Source organism: Ischnura elegans, chromosome 4 (assembly GCF_921293095.1).
Source record: "Ischnura elegans chromosome 4, ioIscEleg1.1, whole genome shotgun sequence".
Lineage (NCBI taxonomy): Eukaryota > Metazoa > Arthropoda > Insecta > Odonata > Coenagrionidae > Ischnura > Ischnura elegans.
Window position 1 is genome coordinate 115342573 of NC_060249.1, and position 23073 is coordinate 115365645.

Consider the following 23073-nt stretch of genomic DNA (forward strand, 5'->3'; position numbering starts at 1 on the left):
CTAGTTTTGATACTGGGTACGCCCTTGTATGGCAGGATATCATCGTGCTGTGCAAAAATAAATTATTACATTATACATTTGATTCATATCATTTACTATTCATACTTGGTAGTATTGAGTATTAGTTTTTCACAATGTGTCGTATTCAAATGGGATGTGCGGGATATTTTGCCTCCAACTGTCGGTTGGCTTAAGTGTTTGGAGAGGGTTGAAAGGCATTCAAGTTGCGTTTCTGAAGACTGTGTACAAATGGTTTTTAGGTGACGTATTTGATTATTTGAATTACGTGATAGATTTTCAATAGTTGTTGAATGTACAAAGGTGTAATAGTGAAAAGAATTGTTTAAAATACAGCTCAAAAGGGGACAAACATTCATTTACCAACGTAAGTGTTTCAAAGATGAACGTTTTTTATCAATTTCACGTCCATTGTTCTCCATCTACTATCTTCATGTATTGTGATCCTTTAGTTTTTCAGCATAGGAATACTTATTAGTTTTTTGACCAATTTTATACATCAACAAAGAAGTCACAGATACAACAGTTTCGATTTGACTCATATTATCTCTTTGATCATACGATTGCTAGGCCTTAAGACGGATGCACTCAGGATGTGATTACAAAGTACACGTTGTTTTCCTCGGAATAGCCTTATCCGTCTCTCATTTGGACCACACGAGTTTCCTTTTCCACGTGATAAAAGAACTCCCAGTGATAAAATTGAGGATACTCAAAAGTAATTGTGGTCTAAGCCTACGTATGTTATCTTTCACTGATCGTTGTGAGACGATTTCAAGTAATTTCATCGGCGAGGCAGCAAACTGTAGTAACGAGGCATCTTACATGTTGTCGAGAAGAAATGCGGTGATAGGGTTAAAATGAGTTTTTTTTCTTATTTTATTGAGCTCTTCTTTAAAATTAAATGAGATTCTCGGAGTGTAGGTCTCGTGTTAAAGAAAACAAAATGTAATTTTTGCCAAAGTTGCGGAGAATTTATTTTCCTTCGTCGTAGCTTGAAATTAAATTGAATTTTATATATAAACAAAATATAGGCTTATGAGAGTGTGTTAAAATAATTTAGATTACCAAAATAACCAATTCAGTGATAAATTAACAAAAAGGGAAACTAAAAGTTTCACTTTCCTGGAATTTTTGTTTATGGCTACTAAGCTTATACAATGTACACATCAATTTCGATTAAATCCAGCAATCCAAAATATCCATCAATTTTGATTAATTTGAATTCAGGCAGAAGACTTGCACACCAATAACTCATTAATTATGGCAATAGGATTAAGAATGCTTGAATTTCGGAGGGGTTCTTAGCGATATCCCATCACCGAATGTCAAATGTGGGATGGGGTTTGCTTTGGGTATGATGGCATTTGCTTTAGGTTATTGGAGAGGTTATTATAAATATTGTATACCGGTTTCTCAATGCCCAAAACATTAATAAAAATCAAGTTTGCTATATATTAAGGTAATAAATTTTTTCATCCCCGGCATTACTTAAAAATTATTTTCTGCGAGAATATTAGCACGCTTCCCTAACGGCATGCAGCAAAAATGGCATTTTGAATGCGAAAATGGAGGAGGCGACCGACAATGTGAATGTGTATCGAAGGAGGTGATCGACAGCTATGGTGATTTAAACCGTAGGGAAGAGTAAGGAAAAAAGACGGGAGAGAAACCCGGCGTCGGCATATCCTTTGTCTTCACGGAAGGTGCCAAGGGGCCAGAACTTAATGTCCCATCCTACGGACGCAGTGCTGTACTTGAAGAGCTCTCCTTTAAAGCACTCAAGCAAGTATCAGGCATTCCCTGATATATATCAGCCTCTGTCGGGATTTGATTCCGGACCCACTGGATGGTAAGCCAACACTCTAGCCACCACACCAACCCGATGCCAGAGATCTGTTTATTCAGTAGCATCCTTTCCTACCATTTCATGCAGCCGCCATTCCTTTTGAGCCGTTGAAGGTTAGAAAAAAACTCCTGGAATTACTTCAAAACCTTTCAGTTTACTTCCAGTTAACATGACTCTGACCTCATACTTTAACTGTGTGTACCATTCAAATGTAGCCATTTTTTTCATTCTACCTGAAATGTTTTCTGCCTGTTGTCAGATAGGTGTACGAGTATTTTCGCAAAAATAATTGTCAAGTAATGCCAGGAGTGGAAAAATTTACCTTAATGTGTGTAAAATTTCGGCTGACATGATTGGGTCATGTAGAAAGGATGTAAAAGGGAAGAATACCCCAAATAATACTTAATTAGAAGACGGAAAGGGCCCGAAGAAGATGTAGACCACGGGAGAGATGGCTACGGGAAGTGGATGATGAATTGAAGGCAATGGGAGTTACAAGATGGAGGGAGAAAGCAAGTAATAGAACTGAATGGTAGCACATAACAGAGGAAGCCAAGGCCCACATCGGGCGTGACAGCTGCAGATGGTGATGATGTAGCAAACTTGATTTCAATTAACATTTTGGACATTAAAAAATCGGTTAACAATTTTTATAGCCCTTCAATAACCTAAAGCTTTCTTTCTCATCCCATATCTGAATTTCTTTCATAGTTTTAATCAATTTTTTTAGCATGCGACCTAACCCTCAAAATCGCTGAATTGGCTCTAATGGTTCAAAATACAACAAGGTAACTTATGAAATAATCGATTCTCTTAAAGCTGTATTAGCCACGGCATAATGAAATCATATCTAAACTTTGGAGATAACCTGCTCCTAACGTTTTCACCGCAATACATAGAAATTCGAATCGTCACGTGTATAAAACTTCAAATACGATTTTTACAAAATATTTGTGAAATTACAAAATCTTCGACTGAAAACTCACTCGTAAACCTCGCAAAACCGAAATATCAAATATTTCTTCGCCATGGTCCGTGCACAGAAATCAGGTCACCAAGGTGCTCTGAGGGTTACAACACACCGGGGCCGGGAACCAAGTCCGAGACTAATACGCCCGCGCTCTCGGGGAGGGGTTTGGATGGGTAGGAACAAGGAAAGAGGCGCCGCCGCGATAGGAGCCCCACGACGCCTCTGGAATAGGGATAGGGAAGGAAGGGAGGAACGGGGTAAACACCTCTCCGCTATAGAAGAGGAGAGGGCCCACTAAATAGCGAAACCAGGCATCAGTAATTAATGTGCCAACGATTTTGGTGGAATTTCCCATCAAAGAGAAAAATCCATCGATCAAATCCTTGGATAAATGTTGGATAATCGTTGGTCCGTGTACACTGCACATTCATGAAACTTCTTCAGTAAGAAAGATCTGGTGCTCCACCGCTGAATAAACTGAATGAGGTTTTCTCTGGTTTTCAGCCGGACGAGAGTGTCCTTTTTCTCCAACGTTTCGAGGTCCAACATGTTCCTCCTCACCAGGGAATGATGCTGGTGTCATGACTGTGACCTATATTTATACTTGTATCGCATGCTATGCAACTTAAGTGTTTTCATAAAAGCACCCAAAATGTTGCTAAGCACTTACTTTTAAGCACTTGCTTACTTTAGTCTTAATGAAAGGCCACTTTTCCAATCGGATTTCCATTGCCTCATTAGATATTATTTCCCAATAATCGCATGTTCGGCAGAGTATTTACGCTTCATCAGAATGGATGTCTTTTCTACATGCATTCCAAAGCTCAGCAATGGCCGACTTGTTCGGTTGGACTAAACTCAAGTGGCGACGATGTTCCTTGAGCCTGCAGAAAATTTCTCGCAGGCCGCCAAATGAACACACTCCTTTACTTAATGGCTCTCCCATGACTTGGACTTAAACAATCTCTCAAAAGAGATGGCGTTTTGTCTTTCGACAGATTTTAATGCTAAAATGAAAAATATTCCGTGAGTGCGGTTGTTTTGGCTGGTAATGCTGCGATACACCCCTCATTTTCGTTCTGCGACGATGTCGCACTTTAGCTAATAATTCAGATTTGGGGAGATAATCGCTCTATTAAGTGAGAATAAATCTTATCCTCTTACTGCGACGAGAGCCAAATGATCTACATCTACATAATCACGAACCACTTCTACGGTGTCTGGTAGGTGGTGACTAATCACCAGAATGCATCATGCAAGACGATCCCACCATGCACACCATACGGTCAGAAAAACATTGTGCAAAATTAAAAATACGTCCACATTCATGCGAAGGGAAAACTTGCTAACGGTTAGTTATTTCTACAGTAAATCCATGCAAGATTAGGACAATAAAAAATGCAACGACTCGTTCTGGAGAGTAACACCGTTAATTTTATTTATCGAGATACCATTTCTAGCCTTAACAGTACGAGGAAGGAATGACATTTTTAACCTCTGTTTTGCAGACTATTTCCTTAACATTCTTCTCTTCACGTCTACCATAATATGGCGGTAAACGAAGGATATTTCCCTGCGTCCGCGAAAAAATCTCTGAATTTGCGAAGTATATTTAGGCTATACTTAGGTCTACGCTCCTGTAAATGATCCCATTCTAATTTGCCTAACATATTGGAAAAGCTGCAATTTTTATCTCAACAAATCATCACGAATCTGTCCGCCCTGCGCTGTACTCCATTGATTTCAGCTATCATTCTTACTTCACAAGGTCCAAAACCATGACGCATCCGTCAGGCGATCACTACACGATTTGTTGATTTGGGGACTAGATGAAAATACTCCTACTGTGGACGTCGTTACCACCGAGAGAGAGAGGACCCGTCACAACGATTAGTGACGTCATCAAAAGTGATTCAGAGGATAGATAAATTTTATGGGTACCATGTAATTATTTGGTAAAAAAATAGGATGTATTTAATACCTTAAAAATAATTAGGCATCATAATGCTATCAACTGTGGGACATTTGAATACGTTGTACTATCCTTTTACTCTTACCTAGGGCTTTTTGAAGATTAAAATGCAAAATTTAAAGTAAAGTAGATTAAAATTAATGATGCACGGAAAATGTTAAATTACACCGTACTATTAACACATTGGTAACAATATATGTAATATTATTCAGATTAAATATTGGTAAAGGGAGTGCAATGCTGTAAATTGCACTCTCCTTTTCTGAAATTTCTCCACTCAGCCATTATTAGTCTTGCTTTGGGTTAATGTGCAGCTAAAATATTTAAATTTTAAAATGATGAAAGATATGTTAATACACTCCAATTTATTGACATAAAAATATTACATAAAATGGAACGATCACCTTTAAACTATTACAAATGTCTTTCCTTCAATGCCTACGCATTAAAGTCATTCTTTCATGCCGCTATAGAATAGATTCTGGTACCGGTATCAACATTGTATTAATATCTACGGTTTCATTGCTCATCTGAAAATTCTCAAGAAAGAGGTTTTCACTGCCAACCTAATTTTATATTTTCGTTAAATTCAAGAGTCGTTAAATAAGAATTATTATTCCACCTTTACCGAGTTTCACAAATAATTATTGATCAATTACTACGTAATAATTAATTGTACTGCAGAAAAGTGTCTCGGGTTATCCACCGGTTGATGTTGTCCATGTGTCCCGACGTTTCGAGCAGAGACTTGCTGGTCATCCTCGGGGGATCTTCCGAATGCTCTTCTTCGAAATTTGCCCAGTATATGTACATGCCATCCGTGGTCAGGTGTAACCTGATTGGACTGTTTGATAACTGTGTACATAAAGTTTGGCCACAATTTTACTTGGTACATTTGATCTTCGCAACATTCCTTCAAACTTCCTTCGGCTGTACTCTGTCGCCCACCTGTATACCACAATAGGTATTTAGTCAAGGTGATTCTAATCACTAAATCTGGTCACTATCACAATCACTTTGAAAACTCTGTTCACCCCGAAATGATGCATCAATGAAAGATTTGGGTGTAAGATAGTATTCACGTATTTGATACAGTTAATCAACCTTTTGAAGGCCCAAAATTGTCAAGACTCGGTCAACTTGTGGATATTTCAAGTAGGATGGGTAAGAAACCATTCTTCTGCAATGATGGGGTAGTTATGATTTCCGGCACTCTCACGCTTTGCCCGGAAAACTATATTCCTTGGCTTTCGACCTTGCACTGAGACTTCAAAGGTTCACCTTAGAAGACACGAAGCTACTTACAGCATTTTGAGAACCGGGATGATCGTGTAAACCATTTTTATAGGCATGTTAATAAATTTTTCTAAATTTTAATGCAGATTATCTCATTTCTATGAGATAAATAATTTTGAAGTTAGGAAATATGTTTGCTCGAACTAATTTTGAAAGCTCAAGTATAATAGCAATCCTTATTCTCGCTGGTATAAATGATTATTGGTGACAGTTTAGTTTTATCAAATGGCCAAGTTTTGTTGGATGTTTACAAAAATATAGCATTTTAACTTATTTCATTTTCTAAACAATACTGAATAGGGACGAAAATGCATAAAAATTTCGATGTACATGCACTTGGATTATACATAATTTAGGAAGAAATATACCATTCCCTCATTTATCATGCATAAAGTTAATTTAATTATTGTCACAGCGCACAGTGGTCCCAATCGCTAATCTAGAGGGACAAAAGTCAGTTTTGCAACTTTTAAAAATAAAGTCGCCGTAGGTTCAGCGATATCCGCAACTAAATGCTTCATCATGATTGGCAACTTTTACAACGTTTATATAAGTTATAACAATGTTATGCAGCTGCAAAGTCACGCATTGAGATTGCCTACCCTCCGCCTATACCCCGACGGTGGCTGACTCGCTAGCATTAACACGTACCTGCTTGATAGCAATAACGCAAGGAACGACAATTTCTAACTGGATCTTATAGCCATTGGTATATAGCATTATTTAGAGTGATTTTTCTTCAAATATAATTGATTTCAAATACTATATTTCAAATGGCAATCTCTCAGTCTTTAAAACATCGTTTTTTATCGACTTCAATTGTTTAAATTGACTTATAAAAAATATATGTCGAGGTAGGATTGCGAAACCTTCAAAGACATGTGGAAACGTCCTTATAGTTATAGATATTTTTATCACATTTTGCGCCTACTTGCGCTTTTTGACATTAATGACCTTTTTGTTCCATGGAGTTAACAAACGAGAGCCGCTGAGACGCGGGCCTGGGGGAATTTCCTCGGACGACGCCTGGAATATCGGGATAAATTTCGCTAGAGAAGACAAATTTTTAATTTTAACTATTGTAGTTTTGTACGGCATAAATTTTTATTAATATTTATGGTATAGTTATTACATGGCTTACAATTTTTTACATTTTTATATCGATAGGGAAAATCATGTCACATTCAGAGCGATTCAAGGTACCGGCGGTAAATCGCATGGAATTGTTATAATTGCTGAGGAAGAAAAGGCTATAGATGATTTATTAAATCAGTAGTACATAAATTAGGATTTGAAAGAATATACCCCAAAGGACATCAGGAAAATTGTGATGCTATTTAAAAGTAATTTTAATAAAAAGTGGAAACAGTGCTCCAGAAAATAAGACAGATTTTGTTAGATGTGTACAGTCTCTTTTGAAGGATATATCGAAAGTAGAACCTGTTTTGCAAGCCAGATTTCATTGTTAAGCTCTGGGAAAAAAGATGCGGCTGCAATTATAAAACACATAACTGAAAACATACCAAAGAGAGCAGCCAACTATAAGAAGGCTTATTTGTCTTCACCTTTGATTCCAATACCATATTCATAATTAAAAGCTTTGTCCTTTTCCATGGAAAGAACCTACTAAGCAAAAGTGCGTAAACATCATAAGAGAGGCCAACCAGAGACGGTGCGATATTTATCCCTCATACAAGATAAATTTGAACTCAAGTTGTCTTGCTATCCCCCTTAACAAGAACTGACCATTACTGATACTTCGGCCGAGGTCAAATTACTGGCTCCAGTGAATACCACTATTTTGGCTCAAGAAGATGTTGTCGCCGCTTTCCTTCGGTCTGGTAATGAATTCAAACTAACGATGATATTTAAGTGGGGTTAAAATGGGAGTAATGGGCACAAGCAATGTATCCAAAGATTTGTATTTCGTAAGGAATCAGATCCAGTTGACGATTCCCATATGTTTTCCATTTCTATGTTGCCTCTTCAGCTAAAATCAAATGATAAAAACAACATCTTATGGCAGAAAACCAAGCCATCTTCGATCGGGTATTGTAGACTCATTAAATTATTTCTGGAAGATGAAAGTTAGGAGATAACTGTGAAAGAAGTGCAAAAGATAGAGGCGCAGATCTCTCCACTGATGCCCTTGGTCATCGAAATAAACGGGAAGAAATTGTACATAGTGTCAGAATTTTTATGTTAAAAGAATCCCGACATTTCATCAGGCATTACTGGAGTAGAGGTGGAATTATTTCAATAGCTTGGAGCAATTCTTAGCGCACTTTCCTGTGGTTTTCCATAAGTACAAGTGAACTTGAGACGTATGCTCAAAAAAAACAAAAAATATACATACGTCATACTCATGGTATTATATGCCTTTCACACTACATGAAATCTAATTCATGAGACAAAAGTGATTGATTGCCCCCATTGCATTGCATTAGTTCCCATCGCAATGCTTTCCGAGGAGGCCCAAGAAACAAGCATATTAGGAAATTCAAAGAAAATCACGCGCTAAAATACTCAAGAAAGGACACAATGAGAGATATTTTTAACCGACTATTAGTCACATCTGATCCTTATGTTTCCAGTAATAGTTCGTTGCACCCAAGGAATTGTTATTCCCTCTCGATGGATGTCAGACAGCTTCTCAGGGAACCAATATTACCTGTACCTAATGAAACGAGTAATGTTAAAGAGATGGAGGATGTGGAGTCGGTAAATTTCGGAGATGAAGGGAGTTGGGAGAGTAATAATGATGAAGGTGACTAATATTCCGCAGTTCACATTCTGTGAAAAACGATTTTATGTGTAAATCCTGTGTTTAGGAGTATATTTTTAACGTAATTAGTTCATTAAATTAAGAAAAGCGCATTACTATAGATTTTTAAAATGATTTTCTGCAAATTTTTTTAAGTAAAACGAAATTATTTTGTAAATTAAATTTTATTTTTTTTCGTAAAAACCACCTTGAAAAGGCCTATGTTAGTGTTATTTTGTGTTTTTGTATATAATTTAGCAATTCTGAATGTTTTCACGACAAAAGCTCTACGTTTTTTGGGAAAAATAATTTTGTCCCGCTAGATTCGCAATTGGGACCACTGTGCAGCGCTTTCGTTCATATCTAGGATTGCTTAAAAGGTTAAAGAAGTGAAAAATCCAAAATTTGGCGAAAATCCCACAAACATTGGTCATTTGATAAAACTAGACTGTTACCACCATTCACTTATACATGATAGAAGTATGTCTGGGGGCTTGAAGGTAATATTGCTCGCTGTAAGTTACTTAGTATAATGTCCCACCAAATGGGATCCTTAGCTTCGTAACCTCTTAGCTGTGGGAATATCGTAAAGAGAGTTTTCGGTGGAGAAAAAATTAACTATGTGGTTACACTTCCCTCAAAATATGTAACCGCGACAAAATCGCGTTCGAGTATGATCTGAGTCTATAAATTATTTCCTCACAAATGCGTTCTTAAATTTACTATCAATATTTCAGGTGCTCTTTCAAATTTAATATATTTATTGCGAGTAGCTTTGGCAGCCATTCTGATTGTATTATTTCGTCATAGAGGAATCACCTGATCTGGCAGTTTGGATAGTTTCATTGAGAAATATTTTACTTAAATAATTTTATTATTTATCTGTGTAAGCGTTTTCACTAAAAGGTAGCCAGTATAACGGCTACTAAGGAAATGTTTTGTGGTTGATAAATGATAAAAATTCAAAACATGTATTCCAAACGAAATTTTCTGAAATTTCTTAACCGTTAACAAAAACTTATTGAAATTTTATGAAACAACATTACTTTTTCTATTGATTGGCGATGAAATAAATACTTAAACTAAAGCAAAACCAATTTAAATAAGTGAAGTTGTTAGCCTCTGACCCCAAAATCAATGCTCTTCCGTCAATATTATTTATTTTCATTGCAATTTCCCTTTCAAATATATTTAAAAAAAAACCTATAAAAAATTTCTGAGAACATGGATAAAATTTAGCTGGGATTGATTCAATAGTTGTATTGAAAATCGCGCACTATGAACACCCACTATAGCTTTGCGTAACAGTATTATATTCCTCTTACTGAGCAAGTTTTCTCAATTGAAACTGGTCCACAACTTTTATGTATTTCTTGAGCATAATATATAATGATATTGAATGATAAATGTATATGTGGACCAAGTAGCATGCTTAAGTGTGTCCTTCACAAATAACCTCGAGTCTTGCTACTACCGTGTAATAAATGTGACCGATGGCTAGCAAATTACTAGCAATAGAAAGGACTACATGAAATTGGGTAAACTATGTATTAATAGGATGGAAAGAACACTAATTTTTCGCATACCTGCTTCTCTTCAATGACTCAGAATTCTTCCTCTCCATCGTATGAAACCAATTTTCTCCGAGAAGCTCCTCCGATGTTATGTTAAATGAAGGTACTTTACGTTGATTTATATAGTTTCCCTGACGAATTAGAGCACAACACAAATCGCCCACATGATAATGCACTCAATAACTGTAAAAGCGAATGTTTCGATCTTGTTATCCAATTTCCACGGTACCACTTGTGCTGATGCCATTCGTAAAAACAAGTGCTGTGAAGACCTTCTCTGTTACGACCACATCCCACACAAAAGTGCCTTTACTGCGTAGTTCACGGCTGCGCACATACCTTTGCTTGATTACGCACACCTCCATAGACACACTTGTAACATCTCAAGTGTCTTTCCATATAGAAGCCATAAAATGTCTACTCGTGGTCTACTCTAATTGAGCATAATTTTCCCATTAATCCACATTTTCTTTACTTGTCCGGTCACGTCTATTTTCTTTGTTTTTGTCGTTGCCAAGCTTGGGAAATAAATAGACGTCGTCCGTAACAACGAATTGTTTACAATTACTTTGTTCTGCTTACCGCTTTAACCACCTAATGTATTCCAGTTCTTATTGTTGATGAATTAAAATACCTCAAGTTACCTTTCTTTCGCCGTTTCTTTAGCTCGTTGATTTGTGGAGCGAATTACAAGATCATCAGAAAGCAATTATAACATACGAAATTCATTTTGAGCGGCTAACCCGCAGGAAATTCAAGAGATGTTAGAGACGGTGAATGAGGTATTGGTTACGTTGAAGACAAGGCTGTTCAAGGATGCCAGTTAGCATAACATCTTTATCTACATAATACTCAGCCAGACACCTCAAGACAGGAACAGTACATCTACCTACGTTGTAAGGTACCTTTTCAAAATTTGTTTCTGGAGTGGTTTCCCCTAGTCCTTGGTGCGTGGTGCTTCAGATTAGAGTGGGAGAAGTGAATCAACCTCCTTATTGGCAATTATGTATCAAGTAGGTCCATCAATATGAAGTAGGTTCAAAATATTTCATGAAAATTAATTAAATCATGTACTGCATAATATTTATGTAAAGTTGGAAGTTGTTCTCAATGTTCATTAATGTGAAAAGTATTTTAATAGGTTCAAAGGATATTATTGGAAAATATTACGTTAAACAGTTTGATTTCTTCGCGAAACGAATGTAGCCTTCGCTAAATGAAATATTTTTCTACGTTTCATTGCTAATTTGGTTAATTTGAGCAATATGACATGAACAATTGCCATGAAAGTTTACATCATTAGTTAAACTTGACCCAACAAGCTTCAGTTCTTTTCACAAGTTTCCTACTTCAGTTAAATACGTATTACTGGAATTGTGATTAGAAATTGAACCCGAAGGGAATTTTAAATATGTGAGGATAGAGCGCTCCCCTGATCAACTTAGAGGCGTGTAAATAACCCACATTTAGGATATGGGGGCGAGCATTTTAAAGAGAGCCATCTCGCTCTTCGACGATAGTTGTTCGGTGGTTTTTTCCCAAGCCCGGGATATGATCTCGAGATCCTTCGGTCACAAGTCTTGCGCTCTACCCACTAGGTTACCGCTATACCCCCATGTTTTCCCTGGAGTTATAGCCTGGTTTAACATGGTGATACATGCCTGGAAATAAGGTAAAATTACCGGTTTTAACTGAATTTTATATACATGATGATGTGATCCAGTGGCGCAGCGAGGGGGGGGGGTTGAGGGATAAAACCCCCCCCAAGAGCTCGGAGAAATTTTTAAGTTTAATTCATTTTACTTAATTGGATTGATATTACTAATAGAATAGTGTAAGGATTAATAAAACATCCCCCAGAAAGCCGTAAAACTCACCATTTTGAACCATTTATCTTATAATTCCTCAAGTTATTAATCTCTCACCTACCGCTTATCTTGGTGGTTATTCCATACCCCCACACATCCCGGTATTCGTTGCACCTAAACCCCCCAGTCTTAATTCCTAGCTGCGCCCCTGATGTGATCTATCAAATGCATAAAAGGGCAATGCTATTCCTCGCAATTACGTAAGTACATTACACTGAAAAGTATTGTACATGTAAAAATAGTGGGTCGCATTGCACTCATCACCTCGCCGCGGACATTTTTGAAAACGGATTCAAATGCGGCCGAAGTGGCAACAGAAATCAGCCTCCTATGGGATGGAATTGGACCTCCTTCCTTGGGTGTTATATAATGCCATCGTATAGCAGGATCAATTATTGCTTCGCTAAATGCATAAATCTGGGCGTATTTCCTATTAATCTCTATCGAGAAGATGTCGAAAATTAAAGTCCATTGAACACTGAATCAAAGACACTTTTCCCATAAAATTTCATCTTGACGGCCATGGTGGCGGTGGGATCAAGTCCTCGCCTGCCAAACTGTAGGCCGTGGGTTCGAATCCCGCCTGGGTAAGTGATCCCTATCCGGGGCATGGGTGTTAGTGTTGTACTTTGTTAATGTGGGAAACCCCCGTTGTAAAAGACCATTATGTGCTCTTTGCGGGAAGTTGATAATAAATAAATGAATAAAATTTATACCACTATGAGATGGGAGCGTGGTAAACCATTGGGTAGAGGGCTTGGCTACTGATTGAGGGGTCCCTGGTTCTATTTCCTGTTCGGACACCGGCAAAAAATAATCATCGGAGAGCGAGTTGACTCAGGGTAAGGAACTGGCCCCCTAACCTGAAATTGTGAAATTCGATCGTCTGCGGCTTTGTTCGAGGTGAGCTCTACCCAGTGGCGGATACAGAAAAAACTCAAAGGGTGGGGGCGCTAAATATATCTTGAGTTACCTTTAATTTTATCGTAATAAAAAATAATCGAGTCACATGCAAAGTTTAAGAAAGTTTTATTTAAACTGATTATACACATATATAAGACAATGCCATTTTATAATGTAAAAAAGTTACATTTGCGGTTCTCTTCCCTAATTGATGAATTCTGGCGCGAGCGGCCCCGAAATGGGGGAAGGGGGCGAGCGTGGCCCCCAAACGTATCCGCCACTGGCTCTACCCTCACCTTCACATGCCAACTCTCGGATGTAATCACTGAATGAGTGAATTTACTCTGTGAAATTTGAACGCGATCTGGTGTCGACACTTCGGTGCAACACTTGTGGGATTGGAACCAATATAATTTGAATTGAACGCGCATCTTCCGTGTTCCGTGACCTTAGGCTTCCGAAGGCATCGCGGCCAGCGACTATCGCGCACATCCGGAGCGGAAGCCACTCCCGTTCCTCGGCTATCGCACTCTGCGTCCTCCGCCGCCCACGATCCTCCTGATCCGCGGTATCGCAAATGGGGGATCCGGCGAAGTGCAGCAGCTGTGCCGGAAAGCCCGGGTGTAGCCGAATCCGTTAACACGTGACGATTCATTTGAAAGAAGTCAAGATGTACTCGAAAATAATAGTCACTATAAGAACTGAAAGAAACGCAGCTACAAATCTAGGAATGAGATAATACATGAGGCAATACCGCACAAATGTCGCCAGGATGGGAAGGTATGGATACATCGGTACCGAGTTTAATCCCATGCAAAAATGTTTGATTATTATATTTTGAGTTAGTTTCACTTTTATTTTGGAGGTTTCATAAATGTTTATCACTTCTGACTACAGTATTTATTGCTATACATAAAAGAACTTGTGTCTTCTTCCAGACGCCTGATGCACTCTTGAGTCAGGCTTGAGCCTCCTGAGAGTGAGGCGGTTCGCTTGTGAGGAATCGTGATCTGAAATGTGCGATTAAACTTCTCCCTCGCGGAGAGATAGCCAATGCAAAACATTTCGTGAAGAGACTTGAGATTTTCATCCTACTTTGGAGGTGGGAATGAAGCCTTCATGGAGAAGTTGCAAGGTCGTGGTTTAGAATGCAGCGTATGAATCAATGCCCTTTCGAACCGCAATGTTAGAATTTCAATATATTCCATTGAAAATTTTCAAGTATTTATCCGATTTTCTGGTATTTTCAACCACTGTGTGCTGCCAGAGCGTTACGCGTTGCCTTAAAAAGGTTTTCTTCTTTAAAATGAAACATTAACTCGAACAGGTTGTTTTTAAACTTGTAGATGAGTATACGCTATAGTGTATAAAAAAATTAGGGAAATTCAAGGGATAACTAGTTTATTAAAATAAATTTCTGAACTTTATGTTGATAATATTTTTATTAAATGGTTTAAATTTTATATAGTAATACATGTATTATATTTGTCGATTCAAGATATTTAAAGTGAGCTATTGCACGCTCTTATACCTACCTTTCTTGCATCCGGAGATTTGGCGTCCAATATGAAGTTTCGTGAATTTTCAATTTTACAACATTGCATTATCTTGTAAACCGTTGCATGTAGTACAAAATTGCTGGGGGGTTTTCATTTTCCAATCAAGTGAAGACAATTTTCCAAATTTGGTTGAAAACGGTATCTTAAGGGGCAAACATATGGTCGAATTTGGGAGGTATGACTCAGTCATTAAATAATCTACAAGCCAAAATGAAGTCTAAAAGATGTTGTTGTACTGGCTGACGTAGGTTTGCTCTCTGATGTACTCTAGATTTTTCCGCGTAGTATATGTGAATGTAAAAATGCAATTTAAGATAAAGTATAATGTCGAAATGGGAAGGAGTTGCCGTAAAATCCGTCTGGATATTTTCAAGAGGAAATTTAGGAGATTTTTCAAAACAAGTTTTAGAAAAATTATTTTAATCCTAACTCCGGATTGTGGTGTGCTTATGAGGAATCATGATCTGCAATTTGCGATTGCGCTTCACCTTTGCGAAGAAATTACCAATGCAAAACATGTGATGAAACGTATTCTGATTACCATCGTACTGTGGAGGTGGGAATGAAGCGCTTCTAGACGAGTTATAGTTCCAGAGAATTTTCAAACTTTCTGGGTAAACTGGGCCCCAAATACAAGTTACCTCTCGATATACTTCAACAAAATTATAGTCGGAGTATATATATATTTCCCATCATTTAGAAAAATGTCATGTTTGTATTCAAAGTCCCATACTTAGCTTCCCCCTGGTTTCGAAAACCTAAATTTCCAGAAGAGAGCTGTATTCAATCGAAATATTTTCGACCATTGATACTTCTCGCTCGAATTAAAGCCTGAATCATTAGATCATTTTTCTCACCGCTCTTGAGCGATGACTCCAGTGATCATTCCAATGATGGCTGAAAAACGACCTTTTCACGCGATCATTTTCCGCGAAAACTCGGGGATGGAAATCCCATCCTTTTTTTACATCAATCGTCACGTTTCTTTTTCCGTCGTTCAAACCATCGCACGAACTCTCTTTCAGCCAATCAGAACGCAGGACCGCTAACAGCAAATGCGACGCAACGTGTGGCTTTTAACCCTTTCTAACCCAGAGCTGCTTCCGGGAAAAATTAAATTTCAAGACTTCTCATTCTAAAAATGTGAGAATTTTCTTTTCAATCATCATTACTGGAGAAGCTACATATTTCGACATCAAACTTTGCAGTGCAAAAGAACATCATCATCATCAACATCACTGGTCAACAATCCTAGGATTGGTTTGACGCAGCTCTCCACTCAGTTCTCTTATCAGCTAATCTTTTCACACCTACGTATTTCTTCTCTTTCACATCTCTCTTTACTTGTTCCATATATTTTGTTCGGGGTCTTCCTTTTCCATTCTTGCCTGCCAGTTGTCCCTCGACGATTGTCTTCATCAGGCCATCATGTCTCAAGATGTGGCCCATAAGGTTGTTCCGTCTTCTTATTAAGGTTTTCATGAGGCTTCTCTTCTCTCCTATCCTTCTTAGGACTTCCTCGTTACTAACTCGGTCGATCCATTTGATTTTCATCATTCTTCTGTAGCACCACATTTCGAAGGCCTCTATCCTTGCTTTCTCCGCTGCGATCATTGTCCATGCCTCACTTCCGTATAGGAGCATACTCCAAATGTAGGTTCTTATAAATTGTTTCTTTACTTCCATATTTAAGTTTCCCGCTGTAAGCAGGTCTCTCTTTTGGTGGAATGCTCTCCTCGCCTGGGCTATTCTGCTGATAATTTCCTTCTTACTTCTCCCGTCACTAGTTATCTTGCTTCCCAAATAACCGAATTCATCCACCTCTATCAGTTTTTGCTTCCCTATTTTAATGTTAGTCTTGACTTCTTCTCTTCTGCTGCATACTAAGATCGTGGTTTTCTTCGTGCTTATTTTCAGTTGATATCTACCCATTACCCTACCCATATTAATCAGAATATTTTTCAAATCCCTCTCTGTTTCTGCTATAACGGCTATGTCATCTGCAAATCTTAGCATGCTAATTTTTTCTCCATGGATATTCACTCCCAATTCCTTTTCTTTTATTTCACTAATGGCTTTTTCAATGTAAACGTTGAAAATTACGGGTGACAATGTACAGCCTTGTTGCACTCCTTTCTTAATCCTTGCTTCTTCACAGCTGGGCCCTGATTTTATCACGGCTACTTGGTTTTTGTATAAACTGTGGATGATTCTTCTGTCATTATAAAGAACCCCAATTTCCTTTAGGATTCCAAGCATTGTGCTCCAATCCACGTTGTCAAATGCTTTCTCTAAGTCCACAAACGCAACGAATGTTGGCTCGTTCTTTTCCATTCTCTTCTCTATGAGCAGTCTTAGGGCCAATATCTTCCCTTGTGCCTTTGTTTTTTCTGAATCCAAATTGGTCCTCATCCAAGTACTCTTCTGCTTTTCGTTCTATTCTTCTATAGATGATCCTTGTCAGTATCTTTGACGCATGTGTAGTAAGGCTTATGGTCCTAAAATCTTCGCACTTCTCCGCTCTTTTCTTCTTAGGAATAGGGATTATAATGTTCCTCTTGAAATCCTTTGGTATCTCACCTGTCGTATACATTTCACTAATGATTTTAAGAACACGTAGTTTTAATCTTTCCTGAATAGAGCTAAAAATGTATAAATTTTTGATGTTACTTAGAAGCAACATTGGTTTATAATGGGTTAATGGAATTACAATTGTAAACACAGAATGGTACGGAAAGGGACGGAAGAAGCGACGATGAAAGGGACAGTGGGAATGGCCGTGTGATTCAGGAAATGATGCGTCAAGGGATCACGTCACTCTTTTGGTCCCTGAAAAACCTATTGTTGTACCTATCACGATAAAGGAATGGAAATAATAGTCTTTACATACAGGCTTTACCTGCACAAGGGGGAAAATGGCTTCCATCAAAAGAGTTCGAATAAAAAGAGACATTCCTCACGTTCAACTCTCACCACTCATCGAGTCTTCAAATTCATGATTTCGGCCGACCTCACATCTTGAATCTCAATCCTATGCAATACAAGCCGTGAATAGCTTTCGTTCTCTTTAAAATTCTATCTATACTCAAAAGTCCTCAGCGAGCCGAACTGGAAAAAGAAGTACTTCCAATGCAAGGTCGACAGTTTCCCCAATTATACTCAATTCTCCGTTTTCTATGAAAATATTGGAGAAAATCAAGGGGCTGCCCCAAGCCAAAATGAAATATATACGAGTATGTCAATAGGGTAGTTTCCTTCATCAAAGAAAACGATACGCATTGATTGCGAATCGTTACCCACCATTGGTGTATTCAGAATGTGGAAATTATTTGGTTTTAGAAATCCCAGTTTAGACGAAGGTTAATGGTAAATTTTAACCTCATTTGAAAAAGGCCAGATCGGCGCCCATGCAATGTCACTCCACGTGACGTCACAGGGACCTTGTTTCTATACGAGTAGATAGAAGTTTTACATCGTCTGAGATTACCAATGCATGCATGAAGCACAGAGCTCAGGGAAACTCTTAATAATCACCTATTAAAACTGCCTACGGTCGGAAAGTTTCCTTCGTTTGATAAGGTATTAATAATACTTATTTAAGCCAAGCGCTACCTGCTTGCAGAGTACTCTACGCTACCGCCATGCTCGGCAGCAAGCAGCCTGCATCGTAGCGGTGTTCATAGTCTCGCACCCAGTTGGCGTCACACAGCAGCAGCCAGACGTCACACAGGCTTTTCCCAGCATTTTTAGCAGTCGCGTTTTCGCGCGCTTGAAAAATTTCATTTTTCATTTAGTCGCGAAAAATAGATATCGTCATTTAAAAATCTAAAAGCGTGAAATATGTAATCCAGGAGTAATAATATTTAGATTTAGGCAATAAAAACAATAAAAGGAAACCACCTCATAAAATTTAGACTTAATTGGTATGATAAATGATGAAAATTAGATATGACCTCAAAAGCGCTATTTACTAACAACTATAGAAAATACCAATTAATATTCAAGGTTAAGTAATAAAGAATTCCTCATCTGGCCACAGAAAAATAGGGCTTAATTAATGCTTATAAATGCTCCATCTGTGGTCCATGCTTTGGCCTAAATTTTTCTTCATTGATAGGGCGATCGCGCGGTGGCCATGTTCGACGTGGACTTCTCCGAGTGCAGCAGCGGGGGTGAGGCGGCGCGGGGTGAGAGTCCTTGCGGGGGCGTGGCCCACCCCTCCTCGCCCCTCTCCTCCTCCCCCGCCACGCCCCCCTCCACCACCGCCTCCCCACCCCCCTCGTCCTCCTCATCCCCCTCCACGCCGCCCTCCTCCGACGTCCTATCAGACTTCTCCCCCGAAGAGGAGGAAGACTACGACGAAGCCGCCAATGCGTCGTCGCACAGGGATCGCCTCGCCAACGGTGACCATGGCAGCCACAACAACAACCACCACGGCAGCAACCACCACAACAACCTGCACGGAAACCAGAGATCATGTAAGTCTATGGGTGTGGAATAGTTTTGGGGTAGGAGACGAAAAATTATTTCGTGAGTGGGTTCGCTTTGAGAGACACGGGTATACGTTTAAGATCGCATCTCAAAAAAATTTAGGAGGAAAAAAATTGGAGACCTCCTTAGATTCTTCCCCGCCTCCCAACGGCCTTGGCAACGTTATTAGGTCCGTGGTGTTTCAACAAATAAACTCTTCCATGAGTCAATCCTATGTCTAAACCTCCTCGTAATCTTATGTATGTGAATAATTTCTAATCTTGAAAAACAAGTGTTTGAAATAAACTCACACGAGCATTATAAATAATGTAAAGGAACTTCTTCTTGCCCTGGGGTGGGCACACAAAAAAACTTAGAAATTGACAGAAAAACGAAAAATAAAATAAAAGTGAGGAACTTACGGGGAAAGGTTGTTTTTACAAATTTTCGATGGGACGCAGCCCATCTTTCTCAAGTGAGAAGAGGAGGGAAAGTGAGGAAAGGGCATAAGGAAGGGTGCAGGGCAGAGGGCTAAGATGGAGGGAGGAAAAACGGTGGACGGGGATTGGTTGTTCTTTCTAATGGGCGCGGTTGATTCCTGGACCAGAAAACGCACGGAAAGCCCATATGCATGCCTGTTCCAAGTCCTTCAGTTCTAGGGGGGTGGTAGACGGGGGGAGGGAGGCTAATATTCCCACTTTATAGCATTGGTCAAACAGAGCTTTGTGGGAGGAAGCATGAACGGCGACTGGAAGGGAAGCAGAAACCGAAGAAACGCTATTGCATGAAGAGCGATGCCCGTTCATTCGGATGCAAAGGGGAGTGGTGGATAAGCCGATATAAAAAGCGGGGCATTTCTGGCACAACAGTATATATACAATGTTTTTTGTTGTGCAAGAAATTTCCGACACAGAGGGGAGAGGGAAGGCAAGGAATTGATCGGGAAGGGGTTCGGTGATGAGGATGTGACAAGTTTTGCATCTTGCACGGTTGCAGGGCGAGGGCTGTGGTTTAATATAGGTACTTTGTTTGGGCAGTGGTTTGGTTGTTTTTAAGATGCTGGCCAGATTTGGTGGTCTTTTAAAAACGAGTGAAGGGCATCGCGGGAAAAATCTGTTTCCATCCGTGGTCACAGAATATGTAATAATCCAGACTCCCTTAATAGATTCCTTTCAAATTTACACCATGCTCTCAGGAGAAGGGGTTACCCGGAACCCCTCCTCCGGAATAAGATCCGAAAAAAATCATATGTCCCGAAAAAAACTAGGCGGGGACAATTCGTCGCAGTTCCTTTCTCTCTGTACGACCTTTTTTCCGGGCGTGGACGTATTGCGTAGGACCCTAAAAGACCTTTTCCCCATCCTCTCAGACAACACGGCCACTTCCAGATTCCTCTATTGTATTTTAGGTATTTTTGTCCCATTGTTAAGTTATGAGATTCAAGTCTCCTTTTAGACCCAAACCACGATTAACACTGAAAACACAAGCAAATGCACAAAAAATCATTGTTTATGTAAACTGGCTGGTTTGGGAAGAGTCACTGGACTAACCGGGACGGCAATTTCAAATGCGCCTTTAAACGCGCGCTCATGGAATCGTGAGCGCTTTGCGTGCAGTTGCGGACTGCATTTTCAATTTTTTAAATGTTAAGTGAGCCTCAAATACTAGTACTCCCTCGATAAAATTATAGTTGGTGGATTACACGTAACACACAACATCTCAACCAGAAATGTCATAACTATCATGCGATTCCAGTTTCAACAGACGCCTATATTGTCACTAATTGGCAACATTACCTGGAGAACTGGAGTAATTCGAGATGTGGAATCGAGAAAATGAGACAGGCATAGAAGGAAAAACGGTGATAAGAATTCGTCCTTACAAGCGATTTTTTATTACAATTTATGCTTCAACTGTTTATATAAATAACATGTTCGTTGTTATTGTTTTGCTTCTGAGTTCCCTGTTGGAAATATTAAATTACATTCAATTGAAAAGTGACAAATTTCAATTGAATATATAGAAATTCAATCGAATGTGAGGAAATTCAATTGAATTTCCATATATTCAATTGAAATTTGTCACTATTGAATTGAGCAGAATTGGATATTTCCAATACGGTTACTTGACTGAATGAAAGTGAAAGCTCAATACTTGAATCGGTATGAAGTTCTTTTTGATCCTGAAGTCATCAAAATATTCAGTTTTGTTTACAAGTTCTCATGGGTTACCATCTGGGTCAGATTTTGGCCCCTTTCCGACGTTTCTATGGTTATCTCTGCCATCGTCGCATCGGTGCTGATGTTGAGACGCAACCAGGGACAACAACGAAGGTAGCCATGGAAACGCTGGCAATAGCCATTATCGTGACCCGTACTGAAACTTTAGGGAACTTCGCAAACATCATTCGCCGTGAAATCACCCAATCCATAACACATTCGAGCGGAAGCCAAGTGGTACAAGTAATTTTTCTTTTTTATACCGAGTTAGGTACAGAAATTAGGTATAGAAAACAAACGTTATCAATTAGATATATAGTAGTGCATTTGATTTTCCACTCGATGTCAGCACAGTACAGAGACTCAATCATATCCCTTGGCAACCAGGTCTCTGTGTATTTATTCTAGCAATTAACTTTGCCTAACTCCGTTGAGAAAAAAATCACTTGTACCCTTTGGCTTCCAAACCAATCATTTTATTTGGTCTTTCATGTTTGAAGATGGCAGTCACCTTGGCAACGGCCTGCAGACGGGTTTCTCACCATCAGCCGCCAGAGGCGTTCGCCCGCTCGTGCTGCCATCTGGTGGCGGTGCGTTCCCTCGGCCCTTGCCGCCGCCCCTCATCCTGCTGAGGCCCCTGCCGCCCCCGGGGAGCGTTCAGACGCCGTCTCAGGGCCTTCGGGTGGGCGGCAGGGCCGGGAGGCAGTCGTCCCAACAGCAGGCGGTGCAGCAGCAGACGACGACGCCGAGTGCGGGCGGTGGAAAGGTGCTGACTAATTCGAGGGAGCGGTGGCGCCAGCAGAACGTGAGCGGCGCCTTCTCGGAACTGCGACGCCTCGTGCCCACGCATCCACCGGACAAGAAGCTCAGTAAGGACCTCATGATGTGAATTAACGGAAACTAGGGCGCTGTAGAATTTGGTGCTTTCCCGGCGAATGCTGTTGATAAAGTCTTCGCGGGAAATCAGCCGGGTAAGGATGGACATTGTTGCAACGTTTCAACGGCCTTCTCTGCCATCGTCTTCAGGGCGAAGACGATGGCAGAGAAGGCCATTGAAACGTTGGCAGCGATGTCCATTCTTACCCGGCTGATTTCCCGAGAAGACTTTATCAATAGAGCGCTGTACTTCCACCACGATCATCTAGTTATGGCTGACCGTGGAGATCACGTTATCCGTTTTATTTTCTATTTAAATCTTGACCGCATGCCCAGAGTACGTGATTATGACGTCACTGACTCTCGCCGAGCGGCAAACACCGTATCTCCGTTCCTTTTCGGAATCGCTCATTCGTATCAAGAGTTTCGTTGTCATCAACACTCTCGCGAGCTAATCTTTCCCTCAGCGATCACGTCTCCCCGAACGAATGAAAGAACCAGAACTTTGATGACGCAAAAAGTTCATGAAAAGTGGACGGAAACGTTTTCAGCATTTTAGTTATTATTCTATGCCATTGCATAAAATTTACACCCGTGGATGAGATTAATGTCGCTGGAACTGCTATTTTGATCAACGGGCGTGGAATTCTAATTTTCACTTTTGACTACTAAAATGTATGGATTAATCACAAACAATTAAAAATTATTTCTTTAAAAATGTATCAATTACAAGTC

General features: G+C 39.5%; 1 protein-coding gene across 3 annotated transcripts in view; it reads left to right on the top strand.

Annotated features, from left to right (window-relative positions):
• LOC124157931 (rhoGEF domain-containing protein gxcI) overlaps positions 1-23073 on the top strand; it is a 39312-nt gene that overhangs the window by 3873 nt on the left and 12366 nt on the right. For 2 of the 3 annotated variants that reach the window (XM_046533028.1, XM_046533030.1), the window contains exons 2-3: positions 18891-19251; positions 21963-22331. In XM_046533028.1, coding sequence (XP_046388984.1) covers positions 18909-19251; positions 21963-22331 — 712 coding nt within the window. In that variant the 5' untranslated portion in view covers positions 18891-18908. Of the gene's footprint in view, positions 1-11066; positions 11345-18890; positions 19252-21962; positions 22332-23073 lie in introns of those variants that run through there. The other variant, XM_046533029.1, reaches the window with a different exon arrangement.